Consider the following 25909-nt stretch of genomic DNA (forward strand, 5'->3'; position numbering starts at 1 on the left):
TGCCAATGCACGCAATTGTGGTACTCATAGCGTAACTATACCGAGACTTTTTATAGAATCTAGAAAGGCTCAATTCACCTAAATTAAAATCAGCAGACCCGAACATATAAAAATAGCATAAAAGAACATAAACTCAGACCCAAAACCACCTGGGTCCCAAATCCAAACTCATGGAGAGGTCTGGCCCAACAGAAGGTCGAAATGGGCCCAGAAGTAGCCCAAAATCTTGAAAGGGTGATCTGATATGGACACCCAAAGTTGGGCACCCTTATGCTGCAACCTATCGTTGTTGAAAACAGTCGTCGCCTATGCCCTGACCGACCACCACTTCCTGCACCTTCGGCCTTCCTGAAGCACCACCATTAGCATCACAACCCGGAGTCCGAGCAGTCAAACCCAGAATTCAAGGGACCAAGACCAAAATAGATAGATCCTCAACGGCGACCGCGTCAAGGCCACCCACCACAGAAGAAACCAGCCAATGGCCGCCAATGACCTCACAATCTAGACAAGCGCCGCTATCCATCTCGACTAGTCCTTCCGAGATCCACCACATCAAGCCCGAAGGCCACTGTTAGCATTAAAGCCACCCTCAAGTGTAATAGGTACAAGTTATAGAATAGTGGATTAAGTAAGGATGTCGAACCAACGAGGATTGGTAAATCCTTTCCTAGCTAGGGAAAACCTAAGGAAAAACTAGAAGAATATGCAAATGTACAATCTCAAATGAAGGCTCACAAGTGAACCAAAGTTCATGGTGAGTATGTGCAAGATGGTGTGTAGAGATTTGATTTTGATTTTGAGATTGGTTTCTATTCAAATTGAAACAATGAAAGCAAGTAATATAAACTAAGCTAAACTAAACAAGTTGTTATCAAATGGATGGGAGTTAGGGCATCGGGTTTCACCTTTTGCCTCCCTTGCAAGAATTAAAGCAATTGAATATGAATGATGCAAAGCTAATTGTCCAACTACCCTCTTAGCATCTGGATAGGACTACTAAGGCTTAAACCCCTTTCATTTTATTAACTCTAACTGGATAAGTCTAGAGCTAACTACCTAGAGACAAATTCAATTACCGGATAGGTCTCAATCCTTTGCCCCTAAATGCATAAAGCTTAGAGTTTAGGTAACCAAGCAAGCAAACCAATCCTATCTCTAGGTGATTTTAGCTCACTACCCTCACATGCACACATGGTGTGCTTTCATGCTCCCTTTTTGCCTAAAGGTAATCAATCTTTAGGAAAAACTTCATGTCATGGCAAACACATAACTCAAATTGATTAGGTCTAAGTAATGCATTCAACTATTGACTTAGCATGTGAGAATGACAACATGAATTTGCATCAATTTATAAACAAAAGCATCAATACAAGCAAGTTTGGCTAGGGCTTTCAACCCTAGCCCCAACTAGTTCACTACTCACACATAGCTAGATACACAAGCTTCAACATTCTATTAAACATCAAATACATAAAGAGATAGGGAGTAAAGGGTGACTATTGATGATGCCGGAAGAGGTGGTGGAGATGGGTTTCCAAGAACATGATGTGGTGGTAGTCATCTCCTTCTCCTTGCTCCAAACTCTTGATATTGGTAAGAAAAGTGAAATTTAGAATCTCTAAGGTGAGTTGTGGTGTTGAATGGTGGAGGAAATGGAGGTTGTAGTGGTGGAAAATGGAGGTTTTAGAGGTGGAGATGGTGGTTTTAGTGGTGGAAATGGTGGTGTCTTCTCTGGAGAGAAAATGGATCTTGGATAGGATGAAGATGATTGAATGGAGTCAAGAATGCTGAATAATTGGTCTTTGACCTCTCTTTGATCAGCTATGTGTGTCCTCTTTGGTCCCAAAGTGTGCAAGAGATGCTCTTACACCATTGTCCCACAAATGGTCCCAAATTGGCAAGGTGACAAAAGGACAGGGTGTAGGGAGATATTTGAATTTCAAGTGATGGGAGATTCTCACCACCATGGTCCTCTTGTTGGAGAAAAGACCCTCCATGAGTGGCGGCTTGCCGGTAAAGTTTGCCAGAAAAGTCGCCGGAAAAGTCTGTCGGAAAAGTCGATTTGCAATTTTCTTCCAATCTCCGTGTCTTCTTTCCCTAGCTTCAAATCTCCGCATTTCAAGACTCAAATAGTCATTTCATTCTCAATGCAAGGTTTCCTACAAATAAAAGGAAATGGATTAAAAAGGACAAAATAGCATGGAAGAAAAATCAATTTTCATAATTATGGGACACAATTGCATAAGTAATTTGTGACTTAACAGCCACCCTTCACCCTTTCGAGATTGTGCGCAACGTGCTTGACACCGGTGACGGCGTCGCTAGGGTTCGCGAGAGCAAAAGAAAGAGACATATAATTTAACGGGATTGAATATGAGCTTTCATAAAAATTCTATTGAATTCCAAAAACTTTGTGAAATTAAATATAAGCTGTCATGAGAGAGGCAAATGAGTTGTAAAGAAAGTTGCAGCAGTACTTTGACACTAATGTAATGCTTTACTTATTGTACTTACATGAGCATTTGCCAAGCACAATTAGCTATAATAAGCCACGCTCATGCTACCGCCAGCGGTACCAACAACACCAACGGTGTGACCTACGGAAACACAGGCAATCACCTGAGCCTCGGCTCACTCCCAGATCACTGCTGACGCGCCGCCCCAAGATCACCTTGCTAAAGCATCAGAAGCTGGGAACCGAAGCATATCAGTCCCACATCGAAAACAATGAAGAGGTCAGCCTCTTCCCCACCTATAAAAGGTTCACTTCTCTCTCCTCATTAATTACGCATTGACTACTTACCTATTGTTACTCTGTCAACACAAATACATTGACTAACTTAGGCATCAGAGAAGAGAAGACCGCCCAACGTGGTCTCCCTCTAACGCCCCTTTGTATTTTACTTGTCAGATAGCGGGAACTCTGAGAACATCACAAGTAGCGGTTTGCCCACCAGACCAGCGTTAATCGAGATTTGGGCTACTGCTCAATCCTAGACATTAACATTAGCGTCGTCTGTGGGAATCCTTGAGCAAAAGGCCATCCCACCATAACAATTACCATGACTAAAGGTAGCGGGGGAACCGCTGAAGAGCAGGCGGACCAATCTGCCAACCCTCATCCCACCAACCCCGCAGCTAACGTTAACCCAGCAGATAACGTTAACCGTGCATTATTCAACACTCCGATCAACCCTAGCGTGGAACCCCAGGGTACGCCCTAAGTCCCGCCGACTCAAACTGCAGCGGAGGCCTGGCCAGGCAGCAGTCGCCCACCAGGCCAGGACCTCGTCGCTATGTATGAACTGTCATTGGCGGACCTCCACAAGGCAAATAGGGAGCGCGAACAAGAGCGCAGAGACAATGTCGTGGCCCAAAAGCAAGTGGCCATGCTGATGTCAAGATTCGACGAACTGAAGAAGGCGCTGGAGGCAAATGCTAACCCAACGCAGAGCGAGCATTCACAAAGTACCAGACATAGTAGACCCAACGCCAGCAGATTGGTACCCGCACCAATCATACAGATGCAGGTACCGCTGAACCCATCAGAGCTACTGGGAATAGGTCCACCTCCCCCACCCCGACTAATGATAGAACAAGAGGCAGAATCACAGCCGCACACCAACCGCTCCACAGCTAGGGCTAGAACTTAGGGTAATCCACCTGCCCCCAGGCTGGAGCTAGCGCAGCGGAACCTCCATGTAGGGCCCGCTGGCAATGCAACCGCCCTAATCCTGGAAAGGATGCAGCAATTAGAGCAAAGGCTAATCCAGGCAGAGGCAGGCGCCCCAACGCTAATACCAAATCCACTCTTTACATCCAGGCCAGGGCCATTCACCACCAGGATCCTGCAGGTCGTCCGACCAACACATGCAAATACGCCTAAAATGCCACATTACAGCGGCATGACTGACCCTTTTGTCCATATGGACACCTTCAAAAAAGTCACTAACAACAAGGGATTTGATGACGCCACCCTCTGCCACTTGTTTAGCGAAATGTTAGATAGTGAGGTAATGAGTTGGTTCTTTGAGTGTCCACCAAGATCCATCGACTCATTCCATGAGCGATCAAACTCTTTCCTATCACGGTTCATCCTGTTGGCTGCCGGACATCACAACACAAGTATGTTGTTCAACGTCAGGCAGGGCGCAGAGAAAACATTGAAGGCATTTGTCACTAGGTGGCAAGAGGCAGCGTCTTAGTGTCGTGACCTTGATAAAACAATGGCACTGGCAACCTTTAGCAAGGGCTCCTAAAGGGACCATTTCTCTATCATCTCAATTACAATCATCCAAACGCCGCGTATGACCATGTCATGAGCGAGGCAATCATCCACGCACAGGCAGAGTTCATCACATACGAAGAAACCCCGCCACCACCACCAACGCCAGCAAAGTCCACTCAACCCTCCTCCAGCCAGCAAGAGACCGCTAACAAAACCTCTGCTACGCCGCAAACTGGTTAGAAGAGAGAGTGGCAACAAGGCTACTACCAAAGTAAGCGGCAAAAGGACCAGCATTACCACAAGGGCAACGGCTCATCCCACGGGGATAATCGTAACAAACAGACGGAATCCTCCCAGCAGTACGCGTGTTTACAGTCCTCACAGCTTCTTATGAAGAAATATACGACCAGTGCAAAGACCAGATCCCACTGCCACCCCCAAGAAAGTACCCAAGGGTGGGGAAACCAAGAAACACCTGCAAGTGGTAAAAATACCACGAAGACAGCGATCATAACACCAACAACTGCAACGCTCTCAAATGGCAATTGAGACTTTGTATCATGACGGCAGGTTGGACCAGTTCAAGGTGCGTCAGCCGCCTCCAGTGGTAGCCAACATCGAGCCCATGCGCCGCATCAACACCATCGACGGCGGTGCTCAGATAACCAACATGTTTCATAGGCCAAGAAAGCGCTATGCACTCGCTAACCACCCCAAAGAAATTTGCAACATCTGCTATGAGAGATCCGCTAAACTCCCAAAGTCTGGTTAGGAACCCATTACCTTCTCGGAGGAAGAAGAGGGCGGAATACATCTACCCCACGAAGATCCATTCTTGATCAACGCCATGCTAGATAAATGGTCTGTGGGAAGGGTCCTCGTTGACAGCGGATCTGCTGTAAATGTCATTTTCAATGGCTGCTACAACCAACTCCAGCGGAATAGGAAATTACTCCAAGATCATGAGCCCCTACTCAACTTCTCTGGTGACATCACACAACCACTAGGTTCTGACTACATGCGCCTAGTCATCGGCGCTAGCCCATGCACAGCAGAGATACATACAGAGTTCATCGTTGTCGACTGCTTCAATTTATATAATGGCATCATTGGTCAACCAGCGCTCAACAAACTAAAGTGCATCATAGCCGAGTACATGCTTCTCATGAAGTTCCCTACACCCAACGGGACAGGCTGTGTGAAGGGAAGTCAACAGCTGGCACGAGAGTGTTACTCCACAACTGTGACTCGGTCAACGCCCCACCATGAGATCCTAACAGTGGGAAACCATGTGCCGTTGACGGATGCAATTGAAGATCCTAGGGACGACGAGGAAAAATATGTAAAAAAGGAGCCTATCGACCCAGAAACATCCTTGAAGGTTATCAGCATCTCCGACGAGCACCCTGAGCGGACAGTCCGCATCGGTGATCAACTAGCCCCAGAGATAGCAGCAGAGCTCACTCAGTTTCTACGAGACAACATCGCTGTCTTTGCATGGTCCTACGCTGATATGTCGGGCATCTCCCCTGACATTATCACGCACAAATTGAGCATTAAACCGTCTTTCTACCTGGTCATGCAGAGCCGAAGGGTCTTCGAAGATGAAAGATATCGTGCAATAGGGGAAGAGGTCGCCAAGCTCTAGGGCATTGGGTTCATCCACCAAGTCAATTATCCTCAGTGGATTTCCAACTTGGTCATGGTTAAAAAACCTAGCGGAAAGTGGCGAATGTGTGCAGACTTCAAGGGTCTCAACAAGGCATGCCCCAAAGATAGCTTCCCGCTAGCTCGCATTGACCAACTGGTTGACGCTACAGCAGGACATGAGTTGCTCAGCATGATGGACGCTTTCTCAAGATACAACCAAATCAAGATGCATCCTAGCGACCAAGAATGCACCACCATCACAACTGACAAGGGCCTATACTGCTACAATGTCATGCCCTTTAGGTTGAAGAACGTTGGGGCAACATACCAGCGGTTGATGAACGCCATGTTCGCGGAACACCTTGGCAAAATAATAGAGGTCTACATGGATGACATGCTAGTCAAGTGCATCAAGGCCAGTGGACACATGGCAAACCTCCGAATCATATTCGCCATCCTCTTGGCCTATGGTATGCTCCTTAACCCAGAAAAATATTTCTTTGACGTCACCGCTAGTAAATTTCTGGGTTACATCGTCAGCAAATGAGGCATAGAGGCTAACCCTGACAAAGTACAAGCCATCCTCAACATGAAGTCTCCTGTGTGGAAAGTAAACGTTCAGAGCCTCTAGGGCAAGCTAACGGCCCTTTCTCGGTTCATTTCCAGGCTTACCGACAGGTGTCTCCTATTTTTCAAGGTTCTGAAGAGGACCCACAAGAAAGTAATTGACTGGACCCCAGATTGTGAAGCGGCGTTCCAGAGCTTGAAAGAATACTTGGCGGCAGTCCCACTTCTCTCCATTCCTGTACATGGTGAGGTACTCTACATATACTTAGCGGTATCCCTATCAGCGGTAAGCTGTGCCATTGTACGGCGGGAAGGACAAGACGAGCTCTCAGTATTCTACGTCGGCAGAGGCATGAATGGGGCAGAGACAAGATACACCCCCTAGAGCAGCTTGCTCTTGCACTCATTGTCGCCTCTAGACGTCTCCGTCAATACTTTCAAGCTCATACAATCCATGTCTTGACAAACCAACTGCTAAAATAGGTAATGTAGAACCCTAAACATTTCTGGCGCCTCAGCAAATGGGCCATTGAACTTAGCGAATTCAACATTGACTATAAGCCAAGGACCGCTATGAAAGGCCAGGCGGTGCCGGACTTCATCGCTGAGCTCACTGAATGTCAGGATGAACCCAACCTCAGGGCAGAAGAGGCCAACATAGCAATGGTAACCACTGAGGAGCCAGCACCCAAGCAGTAGTCGGACTGGAATCTACATATCAACGGCTCTGCCAGAGTTATCTTGATAGGACTAGGGGGACTGAACGTGGAGTACACATTGAAATTCAATTTCAAAGACTCAAATAACATGGCGGAGTATGAAGCACTCATCGCAGGCTTACTCCTTGCCATCGACTCAGGGGCTGACAATGTCAACATATTCAGTGACTCCCAGCTAGTTGTCAACCAGGTCAACGACAGCTTCCAAGCCAAATACCAACAGCTCTAGATGCATACATGGGATACGTCAAAACGCTCCTCAGGAAATTCAAATTTCACACCATCACACAAATCCCCAAAGAAAAGAACGCCAAGGCTGATTCACTGGCAAGACTAGCAACTACTCAACCACACCAAAGTCCAGCGGACACAAGGGTGGAATGCCTTGACAAGCCAAGCATCACCAAAACCCTAGCGAAAATCTTCAACATTGAAGTCAACCCTAGCCGGATGGATGAAATCATTGAGTACAAGCTCAATGGAACGCTGCCAACAGACAAGGTCGAAGTGCAACAACTCAGGCGGAGAGCAACCCGCTATAACATACAAAATAGCAAGCTTTACCGCCAGGGAATCATCCATCCCAACCTCCGGTGTCTGACCCCAGAAGAGGGAAATGTCGTTCTAGCAATGATACACGCCGGGGGATGTGGAAACCACTCCGGCGCCAGATCTCTGGCCAATCGCACAATGCGACAAGGCTACTTCTGGCCCTCGCTCAGCGACGACGCCAGGAAGGTTTCCAGATCTTGCCACAAGTGTCAAAAATACGCTGACCTCCCCCAGGCCCCGGCGGAGCCCCTTTCGATAATCATCGGCCCATGGATTCACTCCATGTGGGGCCTAGACCTACTTGGCAAATTCCCAACCTCTAGGGGACAGTTCAAATACATCATTGTCGCCATAGACTACAATAGCAAATGGATAGAAGCGGAGCCGCTGACAGCTATAACTACCGCCAAGGTAACTCACTTCCTCTGGAAGAACATCTATTGCTGTTACGGCGTCTCCCATACCATCATCACAGAGAACGGAACACAGTTCAACAACAAGGAGCTCATATCTTTCACCGCCAACCTGGGCACCAAGACGAGCTTTGCATCTGTCGCTCATTCCCAAACAAACGGCCAAGTCGAAGAGGCAAACAAGATAATCAAGAATCTGCTAAAAAAGAAACTCGATGACGCCAAGGGTTTGTGGGCGGAGAAGCTTCCGGAGGTTCTGTGGGCCATCAGGACAACCCCAACATCCGCTACCGGGGAAACACCATTCTGCATGTTATTTGGGACTGAGGTCGTACTGCCCATTGAGGTCACCCAACCTACAGCTAGGGTCGAGGCCTCGAGGGCTACTGCTCCGAGACCAACGGCGAAGGCATCAACCTTGACAGGGACCTCCTCGAGGAGAAACGCCACAAGACCCATTTGCACAACTTGCAAAACAAGCAACGGGTATTGCGTTTCTACAACGCCAGAGTAAAAGCCTGGAACCTCCAACTTGGGGACTGGGTCATGAAGGAAGTCATTCCTCCACCAATGTCACTCCGTCCCACTTGGGAAGGACCATACAAAATAGTGGAAGTTGTCAGCCCCGGTACCTTATACTTAATGGACAAGGATGTCGTCACAACTACCCACCCTTGGAATACCGAACACATCTGATATTATTCAAATAGTCAGGCCGCTACCCAAGAGCATCTTGACTTAGCTAAATTTTTGTTCAACATTTAGCTAAGGGAAGCTACCCAACGGGTACAACCCCTCTTTTGTAAATGTTGATCTTTCAGCTATCAATGAAACGAGGAATTATTCAAACCATTGTTCCCCATAGCACAAGTTAACTGGCAACGCTAACAACAGTCAACGGACAACGTCCGCTAAAGTGTGCACTTGGAGCAATTTTATTTCCTTTAATGTTTCATTGATTAAAAAAAGCACAAGTAAAACTCTAGCGGTATATCAACATTCAAACAACAGTAATGTTATCAGCAACAATCTCACACTTGGCAAAATTTCAGAAAAATAATGATACTTCATATATTTAGGGTCGGGACTCCCCCGCCCAAAAATATTGTCAAAAGTACATGTGAAAGAACGCCTTAACGGCAACGACAAAAAATAAAATAAAGGCGCTACGGAGCTAGGAAAATCTTCAGGGATTGGTGCTAGCAGCGGCAACATTTTCACCATGAACATGCGGTTGTTGGACAACCACGCGACTTGTTTGGTCAGAGCCGTGAGCGGTAGGACTTGGTGTCACCATAGTACCATCTGCACATGTGTGGGCCGCCAGGAACTTGTCATGCGACACTTCAGACTGAGTGGGCGGTGGGGTGCATTGAGATTCGTCCGCCGGACCATGCTCGCTATCTTCACTACCAGAGCGCACACCTCCAGTATGATCAGCGGCAGGCCCACCTGCTGGCACTGGCGGCTGGCTCGAAGTACTGGCAAGCCGGGGAGCCTTGTCCCAGTTGATCACGCCCTTCTGGTTCAACATCTCGAAATAGCCGCAGCACCAGCCTTTGCTGCCTCCATCAAAGCTTGCTTATACTCTGGAGATTGTTTGTAGGCCTCAATGGCAGCGGCATTAGCACGAGTCCTCTCCACTTCCAGCCGGGCAACCTCTCCCTTCAACTTCTTCAGCTCCGCAACCTTGCCGACAACCTCGCGCTGAAGATTCTCCACTTGCCGGCCCTTGGAGCCCACTTGCTCTTGTAGCAGAGCGATGTCGCGCTCCAACTGCGCCACCCTGGCATTCCGCTCAACATCCTTGTTGATAGAGACATTCAGCTTCCCACGCACGTCCGCCAGATCCACCTCAACCTTGGCGCGGAGGCCCTTGATCTCTGCCAGCCTCTTCGACGTCTGCTCCCACTCCTGCCGAAGGCCTACAACTTCCTCCTTCAGCTATTGCTCAGCAGGTGACTACTTTGAGCTCGTGGAGCCCGACAGAAAGGTGCCCTAAGGTCGAGCTAAACCGCGACTGCTGGAGGGCCGTCAGGCAAACCTTCCCGTCCAATCCGCCGAACCCGAGCCTCTCACAAAGATGGAACACTAACTCCGGCTCGGGATTGGTCAGAAATTCTGCGTAGGCAGAGAATGAGTCCAGACTGTTCGATGGCAGCTCCCCAGCGACGGCCACAGTCACTGGCCGCGATGCCTGTTTTGCCCTCTTCTGTTGGCGGGCCCCGATTGTCTTCCAGTCATCCGCTTCATCGCCTTCGTTGACGTCATTTTGCCGCCTTTTCTTCTGAAGAGACCCTTGTGTGGTGACCATAGCGGTAGGCCTTGGGGGCGCCTGTGGCTTCAACCCCGCAATGGTAACGGGTTCCTTCGCCTGCATCACCCTCTCCCTCTAGGGCCCACGCCGATTGGAGGGCACTCTCTCCTTCGTCTTCTCAAGAGCGGTAGGGGCCTTGCTCCCGCCAGCAGCCCCACGCTCGGCGCGAGACTCCGCCTGCACCACAGTCGGACCGGCGGCTCCAAGATGTGAATGATGCGGCATCGGCATCACCACCGCAGTCTCCGACTGGCTCACCACCACTGTTTGCGGGTTGACCACAGTTTGCTGAGCGTTAAGCCCAGCGAGATACATGCCCTCAATAAAGTTATTCAGCTCTGCACGATCCATTGCCTTGTCGAACGCGTCGCGGCTAGCTTTTTTATCAGGAATAGGATCTGAACAAACAACCGCACAGGGCAAGTTAGCGTGGAACATGTTTATATATATATATATATATATATATATATATATATATAAAATAGCAAGGTTGGCGAAGAACAGCCACCAGGAAGACGGGTTAGTTTCAGATCCGCCAACCGCTCCCAGCCTGTCAGCAGCCGGAGGTCAAGCATATTGCGATTTTGCCAACACCCTTTGATCCTTGCCACGCGGCACTGCTCCTCGAGCGTCAATGTGAACCGCAAGCCTGCTGCACAAAAACAGAAGTGATTAAAAATCAGAGAAAAGAAGCATAGGGAAGGCAACTAAGAAGTCACGACAGGAGGCTAGCCGGGCTAGCGACAACCTCGGATAGGCTAGAACTCAGACTTAATCCTAAAACTCGGGACTTGTGTGTTCACCCCCACGTCAAACTCCCAACCCTATGTCGCAACACAGAAGGTCACCCGCTAGGGGGACATAGAATCCTTCAGATTCTCGATCAATTTGGGCGCCCCCTGATGGCGGGTTAGATGCACTTGCCCCGCTACAACCCTAGAGCTTCACGTACACGAGCTCGTAAAAATGAAACACCTCAGCCACCGTCGGGCCTTTGCATCCAGACAACCGCCAGAGCGAGTTCAGCTCCATCAACAGCCTCCACATGTTGGGGCAAATTTTCCCGAAGGCAAGGTCAAAATCGCACAGTAGGATCTGAAGGTTGGGCAGTAGCAGAAATATGACACCTTGGTGGAGCACGGCCTCATGCACAGAGGCATACCCAGCCGGTAGAAACGACTCCTTCTCATCTTTCTTCTATGAACGAAGCTTCACCATGCCAGGCAGGCAGAACACCCTCTTCATCTTTGCGTTGAAGGACGGAGGCATCGGCCCTCCCGCCTCGTCAACTGAAGTACCGTCTCGAAGAACCCACACTGACTCTATCTCCTCTTCGGCGGCGTCACCCCCGTGGGTGGAACCACTCGTAGCACTGTGGCTAGCCAGCCTATCCTCTCGTTGCTCGCGCTCAGCGGTTTCCTCTCTCGCCGCTGACGTTTCTGGCCGACCAGCACAAGCCATCGCTACGTCCCACGGTATGGTTTGTAAGGGTTGGATATATAGCGATTCTAGCAATGAGCTTCCTGCAGGGGCAGACGGACCCAATGAATCAATAAAAACCCTATCGGAACCGCTGAGCGGCACATCAGACCCGGAATCCTCACTGCTCGAGATCTCTATTACGCTAGCCATCGCAAACACCCTAAAACCCAAGTAAGTTAGCTCCAAAACGATCTAAACTATCCCTATGTCAGATTTTAGCCAAGAACACCAACATCAATCATACCCAGAAAACCCAAAAGATACCCAAACAAGAACACAATGTATGCACACTCAGAACCCAGATTCGACCATCTAGGAAATACACAAACCCCTACTCTCTGCCACACACACCCAAACCCACCCCAAAAATCCTTCTAGACCCTCATATACACCATGGAATAGCAGCAGTTACTTCGAGTAACAAAAATATCAACTGACAGAACCAAGAAGCAACAAAATAAACACAGGGCTCAGGTTACTAACCTGAAGAATGGGAACTCTGATGCGCTTTTGAATGTTTGTCTTCGCTTCGAGAGGTCTCTGTCCTCCAAGATTCACAACCCCTCACGATTTGTAGAACCCTTTCCTCAATGCTCAGAGCAAAAGCTTGAAGACGACGATATTGGTTCAAAGTGCAGAAAGTGTTAAACCACTTGGTTTCCCTCTCTTTTATGTCAACATCAACTAGATCCAGGCCATCCGCTAAAAAACGACATCACACGATAGCCGTACACGTGCCCCACGATCGCACTTACTCTCCGGATTAACCGAGGCGTCGCCTCAGTTACAAAATCAATAATTACTCGCATTAATGGCGAAGATATGGGCGTGCTGAGGAGATGTTATCCCACACGCTAACCTAATGCATGATGGCCACGTGTCTGGCGCTGTCAGACGAAGCGTCTATCCGAAGTAACCATCAAAGAGCAGGTACACCAATTGTCGAGACAGTCTCCGCTAAGCGCAACACTGCTAGCGGAACTTCTCCCCTTCATCTTCCAAGCGAGATAGTCTCCACTAAGCGCAACACCGCTTGCGGAACTTCTCCCTTTCACTTTACAAGTGAGATATTCTCCGCTAAGCGCAACACCGCTAGCGGAACTTCTCCCCTTCATCTTGCAAGTGAGAATCCCCGCAACGCATCACTCCGCTGACCGTCAGTGGAGCGACTTCCGCCAACAGCGACGCCCAAGGTAACGCCTCATAATGACAACGACCGCCACGCGAAGTTGCAGTCAAGCCCCGTTCCGCTGGAATAAGCAAGGGGACACGTCAACAGTCTTCGACGGCCCTGATCAGGCACGTTGACCCCCGACACTCGGGTACCAAAGATTGAGTTCGCTACCCAACACCCTCTGCTCAACGCAGATCCCCCTTAACAAACAATATGCCGGCCAAACGGATGCCTATCTTAGCTGGGGAATGGGGGACTCCCTTAGGGGCCTAGCAGGGCCCACCCGTAAGGGTATAAAATATTTGCTCAGAACAAATCCATGGTTGACAACGCACTGACGCTAATTATGCTTTTGCAAGTCTAGCAAAAGTAACGCTTCAAACCGCTAGGCAACTCCCCAACCAAGATTGCCCTCCTTGACTGGGGACTTGGGGACTTGTACCTACATGAGCATTTGCCAAGCATAATTAGCTATAATGAGCCACGCTCATGCTACCGCCAGTTATACCAACAACCACCAATGGTGTGACCTACGGAAACACAGCCAAGCAGGCTATCACCTGAGCCCTGGCTCACTCCTAGATCACCGCTGACGCGCCGCCACGCGCCACACCAAGATCACCTCGCTAAAGCATCAGAAGCTGGGAACTGAAGCATATCAGTCCCACATCAAAAACAAGGAAGAGGTCAGCCTCTTCCCCACCTATAAAAGGTTCATTCCTCTCTCCTCATTAATTACGCATTTACTACTTACCTACTGTTACTCTGTCAACACAAATACATTGACTAACTTAGGCATCAGAGAAGAGAAGACCGCCCAACGCGGTCTCCCTCTGACGCCCCTTTGTATTTTACTTGGCAGATAGCGGGAACTCTGAGAACATAACAAGTAGCGGTCCGCCCACCGGACCAGCGTTAACCGAGATTTGGGCTACCGCTCAATCTTAGACATTAACACTTATATAATACAAGTGCTACCAGGTTCCTTTCTTAGGGACATCGAGACTCACAGAGTTGTCGTCCTTCGATTTGGTTTAACTGATCTCTGATTGTTTGCTGATCCCAATTGTTAAATAGTGTTCAAGATCCCATTTCTGGTGCCATTGAAGAGTGCTAAAAAGAATGCTATATTTTTCTTCATGAAATGATCCACCGATTTAGATGCCAAGCTTTCTTTGCCTTGGTTGTAAGTCACATCTCTGTCCTCTTCTTCTCCATCTCTTCCTCTGTTTCCTCCAAAGTTCATTAATAAGCCAACTTATTGCAAGTTTTCTAAGAGCTAAACATCAACCAAGAACTATAAATTCTTCACGGAAAAACGAAAGTGTCAGCCCCTGAGACGAAAACTTGGATACCTCCATCACAATTTCTCTGTTATAGTACTGGATTTGGAATTGTTTTGATTTTTGTAAAACATTAGGGTTTTGATATATACAAAAATAATATTTTCTCAAAAACATTGTGTTTCAAAAATAAATCCATGCCATTGAATTTTCTAGAATGATATTGATGAGGTGGTGTATGCCACATCATTTGGTAATCAATTTTAATATCACTATTTGGTGTCTTAAGCATTTTCCTTAGCTAAAAAGCAAGAGCTTAGTCTGGAACCCACAATATGTTAACCGTAACTAAAGCTCAAAATTCTGGAATATATTCTCTTTTAATCATAAAACTTTTCTTAGAAAAAAGCAAAAAAAAAAAAAAAAAAAAAAGGTTTCATGCAACTTACTGAACTTCAGAAGATGGGAAGACTTAAAAATCTAGAAACATAGTTATTCTACCCGCAAAAATATTTGAAAACCGGTAATTTCTTAACAACTAGGCTCACTGTAGAGCCTGCAAGGGGTAAGTTGAACTGCTCATGGTGAGATCTCTTGCAAATCTAATCAACTTCATTTTTATTCATAGAAGTGTAGATCTTCCAACATCCACTGAAGAAATTGGGATCATTTCAGATTCACAAGTCAAATTAATGAACAAGCCTGGAAAACCAGTTACAACTCGAGGCTCAAATGCAATATTTCCAAATTTAAAGGTAAACCCTTCAACTTGAGGAGCAGGGTCAGTTTAGATTCAGTGGTCAAAATTTGTAGCCACAGAACACGGGGCACCTCAGGTCTCAAAGGTCATGCTTTCAGCTTCCTGTCTCACCGACTCAAACAGCACAGAGGAGAGATATCTCTCCCCAAAGCTTGGGAAAACCACCTACAATGTATTGATGTAGAATCAATTAGCAGTGAAACAAAAAAGGCACTGATGTGTGGGTGCGTGTGAGTATATTCAGAGCGGGGGATAGCTAGGCTTATGACTACAAAGGGGCACTACGTCTGTCCCGCAGAGACAACTCAAATTTGACAAGACTGATATTGCTTGGGTCGACGAAGACCACAACCTGCCCAATATTGCTTTACAATGTGGTCTTTAGGACTTGATTGTTGGCCTAGGGCTAGAAGAGAATGGACCCATCAGGCCAATGATGAAGTACTGTACTTACTGATAAAAATGCTTAAAGTAATAAGCAATGTAATCCCCAAGGAGACGTGATCAGGGATTCGATTTTGTAAAAAACATTATGCTTAGATAATCCTATTTGAAAAATGCTAGGATAAGGTCAATCCAACTTACAACAATGAGCTTTCCAGCATTCTCTGGTCTCTTTGCAATCCTAATTGCAGCAGCGGCAGCAGCACCAGATGATATTCCCACCTGGAACACATAACCCCACTCGTGTAAGTGCAATAAAAGTTTAATGGAAAGTTAGAAACGCTGCAATACAATTACACTACTGATATATAAATATGGCAATGGCCTATAAGGACTTCAATGTTCATAGGTCAGGAACTTACAAGCAAACCTTCTTTTGTTGCAAGAAGCTTGGCAGTTTCAATTGCTTCATCACTTGATATCTGCAACACATGTCCAGTTTGGTAAATGAAAAGCACTGAAGCAGTTTTGGTGTATATATAAAGGATAACCATGCCCTGATCAACTTCCGAGGTCATGTAGAGTTGTCCTAGTGGTGCAGTCAGAAAAAGTATTTCAAACCTGCTATTGATGCATTTTGATGTGTACTACCAGTTTTTAAATTAAATAGTGGTTAGGCATGTATTAATATCACAAGCTGTCTATTTTCCTCTCTGTTTTTCACTTTTTCTTGAAGGAAGCTGTTTATTCAGAACGAAAATTGGCATATGTTTACCTCAGATCACACAAACTATTGGTTATCGGGCACAATGTTTCTTGCTTTTTGAATGATTGAAAACAAAAATAACAAGGGTGTTGAAGGAATATCGATTTAGTGTGCCTTATCAAACTAGGAGTAGCAATAGGAGAGAAGGTTCTAGATTTCCCAATCCTACACGGATTGGTATTCCTTGTAACATTAGAACTAGCACTTTGTAATCCCTATATATAGGGCTCCTATTCTCAATAATAAGAACACATCTCTCTCATCAATCTCTCTCAAATACATTATACTTAAACACGTTATCAGCACGACTCTAACCACAAAACAGAAAACCAAAACTCATTCACAAATCAGCCCCTAGCCCGAGCTAGCCGAGCCTTCGCTGCAGCCCGAGCGCCCGTGCGCTTGCAACCTTGCACAGCAGCCCCTGCTGCCCCCTCCCTGCAACCCTGCGTTCCAGCCTGCTGCCACCGAAGCATCCCTGCTGCGCAAACAAGCCAACGAACACCCACTGCATCTTTTTCCCGTTCCTGTGCACATCCGTCTTCTTGCAAGCCTCGAAACGTCTAGTTCGGAAGCTCAGATCGAAAAACTTTCTTCATCAAAGTTGTTCGTCTCTGTCTCTTCCATCTAACCTCCGAATTTCAGCCTTATCGGAGTCATATTGAGATCTGTACACCAATCGAGGTACAAGCTGTTCAGAACAGAATCTACTCGGATTGCTTCGCTCCATCACGCCTGCATCGACACGCGCGTGATCCAAATACAAGTAAGTATTCAAAAGAGTAAGTTTTGAAGTTCCTATAATTTCAGAATTTATATTTCTTCTTCTTTTCTCGGGGACTTGAAAACCTCCCTTCTTCTACATCCCACCTTTCTTATAACGTGGGTTCGATTTTTGAGAAAAGCGGAATCGTGGGGATTCACGCAATTAACGAACTAAGAGTGTTCGTAAGACTTCGGACTAAGAGCGTCCGTAAGCATCGATTTAACGAACTAAGAGCGTTCGTAAGCTACGGACTAAGAGCGTTCGTGAGCATAGATTTTGACCATTTAAACATCATTGTTTCGGTCTAATCCAATTATTCTTGGAAATCGATTTCTTGGTAGCATAGCTCGGAAATCTTATTTAGTTTTCGTGGAAGCATTGACTCCGAAACTAACTTGTTTTTGTTTCATCTTTCAGGATGTCAAACACAAACAAACTCGATTTTGTTCCATTGGATTATGCAGGCAAAAGGTACTTAATTTGGGTCACTGATGTCGAGATCCACCTCATTGCCCGTGATTTATTGCATACAATCCAAGAGCTTTGTCTTATAGAAACAGCTCTAGACCCTCAAACTAAGAAAGATAATTCCAAGGCACTTGCCTTTATGAAACGTCACATGGATAGTGACCTCCAGTTTGAGTTCATAAATGAGGATAGCGCCATAAAGCTTTGGCATGCGCTTCGCGAACGATATGGCAATGTTCGTGACTCCATTCTTCCGAATACAGAAGCAGAATGGAACGATCTTCGCTTCTATGAATTTGACACTGTCATGCAATTTTATTCGGAAGCTCTCAGCATCAAAGCAATGATGCGTCTCTGTGGAAAAACAATCACAGAAGACCAATTGATTGAGAAAACCCTCAATACCTTCCCCGTCTATGCTATGAGGTCCTCTGACTTATTCCGGACTCATGTAAATGCAAGGCGAATCACAAGTTTTCAACAGCTTATTGAAGCTATGGTCACTACTGAAAGACATGGCAATGAACTTGTGAAAAGAAGATTTGATAGGCTTCAAGATAGCTATCAAGAGCATCGTCCTATGGCTAGAGAAAGTCGCCATCGACGTCATGATCCATACGATCGAAATGCTCAAGAAGGTAATCGCTCAAGGCGACAATCCCACGACCGTAGGAGGCGTGATTTTGAGGGAAATAGGGTTGGAAACCATGGAGCCAACGTTGGCCATGGGCACCACTTTCCAACGCCACCAGTCCTAGGGACTATGCATATTGCGCCAATGCGCCTCAATCAAGGGAGAATCCTCTTTATGGTGTCTATTTCTGATATGGAACGTCTGATCAATGGACCTGAATTTGCAATGTACCTACAAAGGTAGTCGCATCATGGTGATCAAGACTTCGAGTTCACAAAGACTTTAAATCTGGCGATGAAGACAAAATACCGCAGATTTTTATTTATAGTCTTTTATTTTTCCAAGAATTATGTCATGGCAATTATGCCTTATATCAATAAAATGACTTATTGTATTAACTCTTTCCCTCTAAGCGTACTCAAGAGTACTTGTGATGTCTAGGCAAGGTTTGATCTGAGAGAACGGTTTTAAAAGTGAGCAACGCTCCACCAAAATCTCGCCTTACCTTACCTGGTCACAACTAAATTGAAATTGCCGAACGGATAGAGTGACTACGATTTGTCTACGATTTGATTTTTATATTGGATTAGATTATGGTCACGAAACTTTGGTGTCATCATTGGATATTATTAATAAAGTATCGATTTATTTTATCTCATGTCGTAGACATGTTTTTCGAACTTTATTATTTCAAAGATATAAGAGCCAATGGTTTTCATGTGGAAACACATTGTGAGAATGGACAAGAGTTCCTTTGCATCACCTCTAATGACTACGGACATAAACGAGTATTAGAGAAACTTATGTGTCGCTCTAGTGGGTTGTATGCAACCACTATTCGAGTCATTGAATCCAACCATGTCATGAGAGATGATTTATGGGATTCCGACACGTATAGGCTTTGGCACGACCGTTTGGGACACCCAGGTCGTGACATGATGATCCGTATATTAAAGACTTCACCCGGACATCCCTTTTTCAGAACGAAAGGAAGTAAAACTCGAAATTTGGATCAAGGAGGAGCACCTGCGCCTCACGGTGCCTTCCCCCTTCAAGTCCGGCCACCACTAGCCGGCGCCGCCATCCCCCTGCGGCTCAAGGGTGGCTTTGACGCCACCTCTGCTCCTCTGACTCAAATTTCGACTTCTAAAGTCCATTGTGACTTCATGGCTCAACCAAAATCCTCATTGGTTGTTTCCAAAGCCCATCATTCGTTCTGCAAAGCCTGCTCTTTAGCAAAGTTAGGATCAAGACCATCCTATGCAAAGGACACCAAAGAAAATATACCATTCTTGCAAAGAATCCAAGGTGATATTTGTGGACCTATTCAACCACCATGCGGACCATTTAGATATTTTATGGTGTTGGTTGATGCATCGACACGCTGGTCACATGTCATGCTATTGTCCACAAGGAACGCTGCATTTGCTAAACTCCTAGCACAAATAATTAAGTTACGGGCTCACCACCCTGATCATCCCATTAAGTCTATAAGATTAGACAATGCTGGGGAGTTTACATCAAAGACTTTTGATGATTATTGCATGTCCATTGGGATTGATGTTGAACATCCTGTTCCTCATGTTCATACCCAAAATGGTCTCGCAGAAGCCACCATTAAACGACTACAAATGGTTGCTCGAGCATTGGTGATGCGCACCAATCTCCCTATTTCTGCTTGGGGCTATGCAATATTGCATGCAGCTGTGCTTATTCGTCTGAGGCCCACTGCCACTCAACCCTTCTCTGCGTCCCAGATGGTTACTGGGTATGAGCCTGATGTCTCACACTTACGCATATTTGGGTGTGCAGTCTATGTGCCTATTGCGCCGCCACAGCGCACCAAAATGGGTCCTCAAAGACGATTAGGCCTTTATGTTGGATATGATTCTCCAACAATTATCCGCTACATAGAACCCTTGACAGGTGATCTCTTTACCGCTAGATTTGCGGATTGTCACTTCGATGAGACAGTCTTCCCGTCGTTAGGGGGAGATAAGAACATCAATGTTCAACAGGAACGACAGGAATTGTCGTGGTCTGTCCCCACTCTGTCTCATCTTGATCCCCGAACCGCACAGTCAGAAATTGAAGTGCGGAGAATTCTCGATCTTCAGAACGTAGCAGATTCGATGCCTGATGCGTTTTCTGATATCGCTAAAGTGACGAGATCACACATACCTGCTGCAAACGTGCCTGCAAGGATTGATGTCCCTAAAAGTAGAGGACATGACGCCAACTCAAGAATGCATGAGCATGGCGCCAACGTCCCATCTCTCAATGATGGTGACGTTGTGGCTAGGCCCACGGCTCCCGCCAAGAAGCGCGGGAGGCCCATAGGTTCGATGGATTCTCGCCCAAGAAAGAAAGCGAGTTCGGCACAAAATAATCCATTAATCATCGATGTAAATAATCCATCTCATGAGAATATTCCGGATTATGGTTATGTCCAAGAGACATCATTGGGGGACGCTCCAATGTCAGAACCAACTCCAGAGAATAGAGAGATCTCCATAAATTACACTAGTGTACATGAGATGATGGATAGAAATTCTATGGCGATTGATGATGCATTTGCATATCATATTGCAAAAGGAATTATAGAATATGATGATATCGAACCTCGCTCTGTTGAAGAATGTCAACAAAGAGCGGATTGGCCTAAATGGAAAGATGCAATCCAGGTTGAATTGGATTCACTAACAAAGAGACAGGTATTTGGGCCTGTAACGCAGACACCCCCAAGTGTAAAGCCTGTTGGCCATAAATGGGTCTTTGTTAGAAAGCGTAATGAGAAAAACGAGGTTGTTAGATACAAAGCCCGCCTTGTGGCGCAAGGTTTCTCACAACGCCCTGGAATTGACTACGAGGAGACATATTCTCCCGTAATGGACGTTATAACGTTCCGCTACCTTGTCAGTTTGGTAGTTTCCGAAAAACTTGACATGCAGCTTATGGATGTGGTTACAGCATATCTCTATGGGGATCTAGATTCAGAGATATATATGAAGGTTCCAGATGGACTTCAATTACCCAAATCAAGTGGCTCTAAACCACGGAGCGCGTTTTCAATAAGATTAAAACGCTCACTATATGGATTAAAACAATCCGGACGGATGTGGTATAACCGTCTAAGTGACTACTTGATTGGGAAGGGATATATTAACAATGAAATATGCCCATGCGTGTTCATTAAAAGAACAAGTTCCGGATTTGCAATCGTAGCAGTTTATGTCGATGACATGAACCTAATTGGAACTCTAGATGAGTTGAAGGTAACTGCTAAATACTTGAAATCCGAATTTGAGATGAAAGATCTTGGGAAAACACGGTTTTGTCTCGGTTTAGAACTCGAGCACCGTAGTGATGGAATCTTGATCCATCAGTCTGCATATACTCAGAAAATCCTAAGGCGCTTTAATGAAGATAAAGCAAAGCCTACGAGTACTCCCATGATCGGCCGTAGTCTTGAGCCCGGAAAAGATCCGTTTCGTCCAAGGGATGAGGACGAAGAACCATTAGAGGCCGAGGTGCCCTATTTGAGTGCAATAGGCGCATTATTGTACTTAGCTCAATGCACAAGACCGGATATCTCATTCGCAGTGAACTTGTTAGCTCGACATAGCTCTGCGCCAACACGCCGCCATTGGATTGGTATAAAGACAATCTTTCGATACCTAAGAGGTACGATTGATATGGGCCTATTCTATCCCTACAGAGAGAAAAGGAATGACGGAAAATTGGGATTGGACCCCAAGAGGCAAAACGCCCCCGTCCATGGAATGGCCGCCGGCCATGTTGCCGCCGCCGGCGCCGCCACCGATCATGGTGGCCGGCATTCTCCTATCTCCCTCCATCAAAACGACAATGATGTCTTGATGGGTTTTGCTGATACAGGGTACCTCTCTGACCCTCACAAAGGTCGCTCCCAAACTGGTTATGTCTTTACCATGGGAAGCACTGCGATATCTTGGAGGTCTACAAAACAGACCCTTGTTGCTACTTCCTCAAATCATGCAGAGATTATTGCTCTACATGAAGCTGTACGTGAATGTGTATGGCTAAGGTCCGTAATTCGACACATTCAAGGAAGTTGTGGTTTGAAGTCTACCACAAATGAACCTACATGCATTTATGAGGATAATGCAGCTTGTATTGAACAAATGAAGTTAGGTTTCATCAAGGGCGACAACACCAAGCATATATCGCCTAAGTTCTTTTATAATCAGCGACAACAATCACTCCTAAAGATTGAAGTGAATCAAATCCGATCAGAGGATAATGTAGCGGACTTATTCACTAAGTCGTTACCTAAATCCACCTTCGAGAAACATGTGAAGAGCATCGGATTGAGAAAGTTATCCGAACTCCCACGATTATAGCAATCAGGGGGAGATATCGACATCAGGGGGAGTTAAGATGTCTACATGTTCGATCTCGAAGAGTGAAGGACGTGTTGTGCTCTTTTTGTCCTTCGACCAGGGTTATTTTTATCCCACAGGGTTTTTGTTACCTGGCAAGGTTTTTAACGAGGCAACGGATGAAGCGTCACCACCAAGTTTGAAGCGGCACAAGGGGGAGTGTTGAAGGAATATCGATTTAGTGTGCCTTATCAAACTAGGAGTAGCAATAGGAGAGAAGGTTCTAGATTTCCCAATCCTACACGGATTGGTATTCCTTGTAACATTAGAACTAGCACTTTGTAATCCCTATATATAGGGCTCCTATTCTCAATAATAAGAACACATCTCTCTCATCAATCTCTCTCAAATACATTATACTTAAACAAAGGGAATGATATATGAAATGCACTTAAAAGCATGGAGCTATGAAAAACCTTTGAGCCTTACTTGAATGACTTCATCAATGATATTGACTTCCAAGACACCTGGGACAAAACCAGCACCTATTCCTTGGATCTTGTGTGGACCTTTACATTAGGACGAGCATAATGATAGACATCAGCAGCATACCAAATTTCGAATTACCATATTTTATTTTAAGTAAAGCAACATTTGAGTTTTCACACAAGATAAAAACAGAAAAATGCAAAATAAGAAATCCAGATTCAATGTCCAATATAATCACCGACTCAGCTAAAGTTATTCAAGAAGCTCTATGAATGTATACACACACTTTAGGAAAATCAAAATTATTTCCAGAGTATGGGGAAATCACGTTTCCAAGCTTGAATCTAGAAGGACCATTGGTTAGAAATAATTTGTGCTAAATAAATCAGCAGCCAGCTAAAATCAAAAGCTTGAGGCTAAAGTCTAAAGATTTACTGTATCAGTGACAAACTAAGCAGAAGATTTTTTATCAGAGCAGTAACTGCTCATCCCTTTGAGAAACTCCCATGTATGCTACAACTCCATGAAAGCCCCGTCTCTATCAGAAATTATTACTTACACTGAAAAGCTTTTATTAACTTCTTGCATATCATTATGTTTATTCCTTAGTCTGTTAATCACTGCTTATAACCAGAAAGAGAACTTCAAATCATCTACTAGCTAAAAGGGTTCTTTCAGAATGATCCTTGTTGGTGCATCAATGCCAAAGAAACATGTCATAAATCATTGGGAAGGGGGCAGCATACAGAATCAAGATGCCAGATTATGCAAGGAATACAACATCAGAGAAGCAACGAGTATATAGCTCACCAGGCTTTCCTCCAGTTAGGACTGGACTCTCAACTGGTTCCACACCATACAGCTAACACGTAAAGAAGCAAAAACCAATAATTAAAAGAGCAACAACATAGTACGAAAGTTACAAGCTATTGTTCTGGTCTTCTTCAAAAGAAGTTCATTCACACAATTACTTGCTAACTTTGCAAAGTAAGCTAACCTTTACACTAGGGTTCTTCTCTTTAAGATATTTTCCTGCACCAGTTATAGTTCCACCTGTACCTATCCCAGAAACAAAAGCATCTACTTTCCCTCCAGTGCCTTCCCATATCTCCGGTCCAGTGGTTTCATAATGTACCTACAAGAACACAAATCACATGAATTTTTCCAAGAACAAGATACCCCATCCTGTTTTGGAAGTTGCAATAGATATGCCCTGGAATTGATCGAATACATACCTTTGGGTTGGCAGGATTCTCAAACTGCTGGAGCATGTAAGCATTAGGTGTCTTGGCCAATATCTCCTCAGCCTTCTGAACAGCCCCTTTCATGCCCTTTGCAGGGTCTGTGAGAACCAACTCAGCTCCGAAGGCTCGGAGGATGATTCTTCTTTCAAGACTCATTGAAGCAGGCATTGTAATGATAAGCCTGTACTGTTTAGCTGCCGCCATGAAAGCTAGCCCTATGCCAGTGTTACCACTTGTTGGCTCAATTAGGACACTCTTGAGCAAAACAGAGCAAACCAACAACCAGAATCAAAATCAAGGAAGATTTGTCAGCTCATAATCTCCATCAACTATCAATCTTAAATCATTATTTCTAGCATCACTAGCAAGCTCATAATGTAGCTGAAACAAACACATCATAACTTGCTCAAGATTCAGACTTATTAATGCAATTTTCAACACTTTTTCATGCAAAATTTCTTCACAAATAACACCTCCCTCATGTTATCAGCCGAAACATCATGTGATTAATGAATACGTACATCTTTTTCATCATCAGTAATTGATATAGAAGCATGATGGTAGGAGAAACCAAGCAGAGAATACAGAGAAGGCAGTTGCCTCATTATTCCAAGAAAATAACACTACCATCCAACAGATATCTATCAAACACTAACCTGCCCAGGTGTGATAAGGCCCTTTGCCTCAGCATCTGCAATCATACTATAACCAATTCTGCAGTACACAACGACATAGTCAGAAATAGTTTATCAAATCACTAAAGCACACCCCAAAAAATGAGTAAGCATAGAAAATATATATATATAAGACATGCAAAAACAGCAGGCCTATACCTGTCTTTTACACTAGAGCAGGGCTCCATCATTTCCAATTTGGCAGCGATACGAGCAACACAACCCTCCACAATATGGTTCAGATACACCAATGGGGTTTTCCCAATCAACTAAACACAATTACACAAAACTTATGAGCATCATAACCAAACCACTCAACACAGATACAAGTTACACAAAACCAGCAGGAACATACTTCAGTAACATCTTTAGCTATACCAGCCTTCTCCACTGCCATTTTTCCAAATTACTGCAACCAAAACACAGAAACACACACTCATTAACTCATAACCAATATTACAAGAAACCTCATTTCTTCAACAAAAAATTGAAAAGATCTCATTGTTTGAAAAAAAATGGTTTTAACATAATTAATGGGTTTTACTTTTTTGACAGATAGGGGAAAAACAAAGTGGAATAAGAGATTAACCAATATTCTCTTCAATTTCATTTCTTTTATTACATTTGTTATTTGATTAGTGATCAGGATCAGTAAATTTAATCCATGCAAAACCCAGAAATATATAAACTTTGAAGGAGATTACTGAAACCAGGAGAGCTCTACAGATTTGATTAACAACTAAGTGGGACTTAAGAACTAAGCAAAAAGATATCACCTTTGACACTGACAGACAATCTCTTGGTTACAGCAGCTGACACCACGAACCCCGTTAAGATGATCAGCCAGTGGAGCCACCAACCCAGCTATAGATAGAGGCTCTGAAAATCTGACGTCATAATTACAGTACACTTTTTCTGTTTTTGGAATTTTGGGTATCGTTGAACCTGCCCTGTTTTGAGGTTACTGTTACATTT

General features: G+C 45.2%; 1 protein-coding gene across 4 annotated transcripts; it reads right to left on the reverse strand.

Moving 5' to 3' along the window:
- Nucleotides 1-14980: 14980 nt before the first annotated feature.
- Nucleotides 14981-25901, reverse strand: LOC112200777 (cysteine synthase). 4 transcript variants are annotated; one of them, XM_040517348.1, is made up of 11 exons: nt 25639-25901; nt 25290-25343; nt 25094-25203; nt 24917-24974; nt 24252-24515; nt 24014-24151; nt 23827-23878; nt 23017-23096; nt 15955-16014; nt 15734-15814; nt 15221-15313 (listed from the first exon to the last, which is right to left on the reverse strand). In XM_040517348.1, the coding sequence occupies exons 2-11, from the start codon at nt 25329-25331 to the stop codon at nt 15221-15223; spliced, it is 978 nt and encodes a 325-aa protein (XP_040373282.1). In that variant the 5' UTR covers nt 25332-25343; nt 25639-25901. The 4 variants fall into 4 exon arrangements, with proteins under 4 accessions (XP_040373281.1, XP_040373282.1, XP_024197563.1 ...); XM_024341795.2 differs by having other exon boundaries at nt 25711-25899; XM_040517349.1 differs by lacking the exon at nt 25639-25901 and adding an exon at nt 25557-25622.
- Nucleotides 25902-25909: the final 8 nt, after the last annotated feature.

Source organism: Rosa chinensis, chromosome 4, assembly GCF_002994745.2.
Source record: "Rosa chinensis cultivar Old Blush chromosome 4, RchiOBHm-V2, whole genome shotgun sequence".
Taxonomy (NCBI): Eukaryota; Viridiplantae; Streptophyta; class Magnoliopsida; order Rosales; family Rosaceae; genus Rosa; species Rosa chinensis.

Excerpts from the sequence above, each read along its gene's own strand:
- LOC112200777 (XM_040517347.1), bottom strand. The coding sequence starts at position 25,331 with ATGGCAGTGGAGAAGGCTGGTATAGCTAAAGATGTTACTGAA. Across the intron at positions 24,516-24,916 it reads GCCTTATCACACCTGGGCAG|AGTGTCCTAATTGAGCCAAC; the intron begins GTTAGTGTTTGA and ends GTTTTGCTCAAG. Across the intron at positions 23,879-24,013 it reads AGAAGAACCCTAGTGTAAAG|CTGTATGGTGTGGAACCAGT; the intron begins GTTAGCTTACTT and ends TTTACGTGTTAG.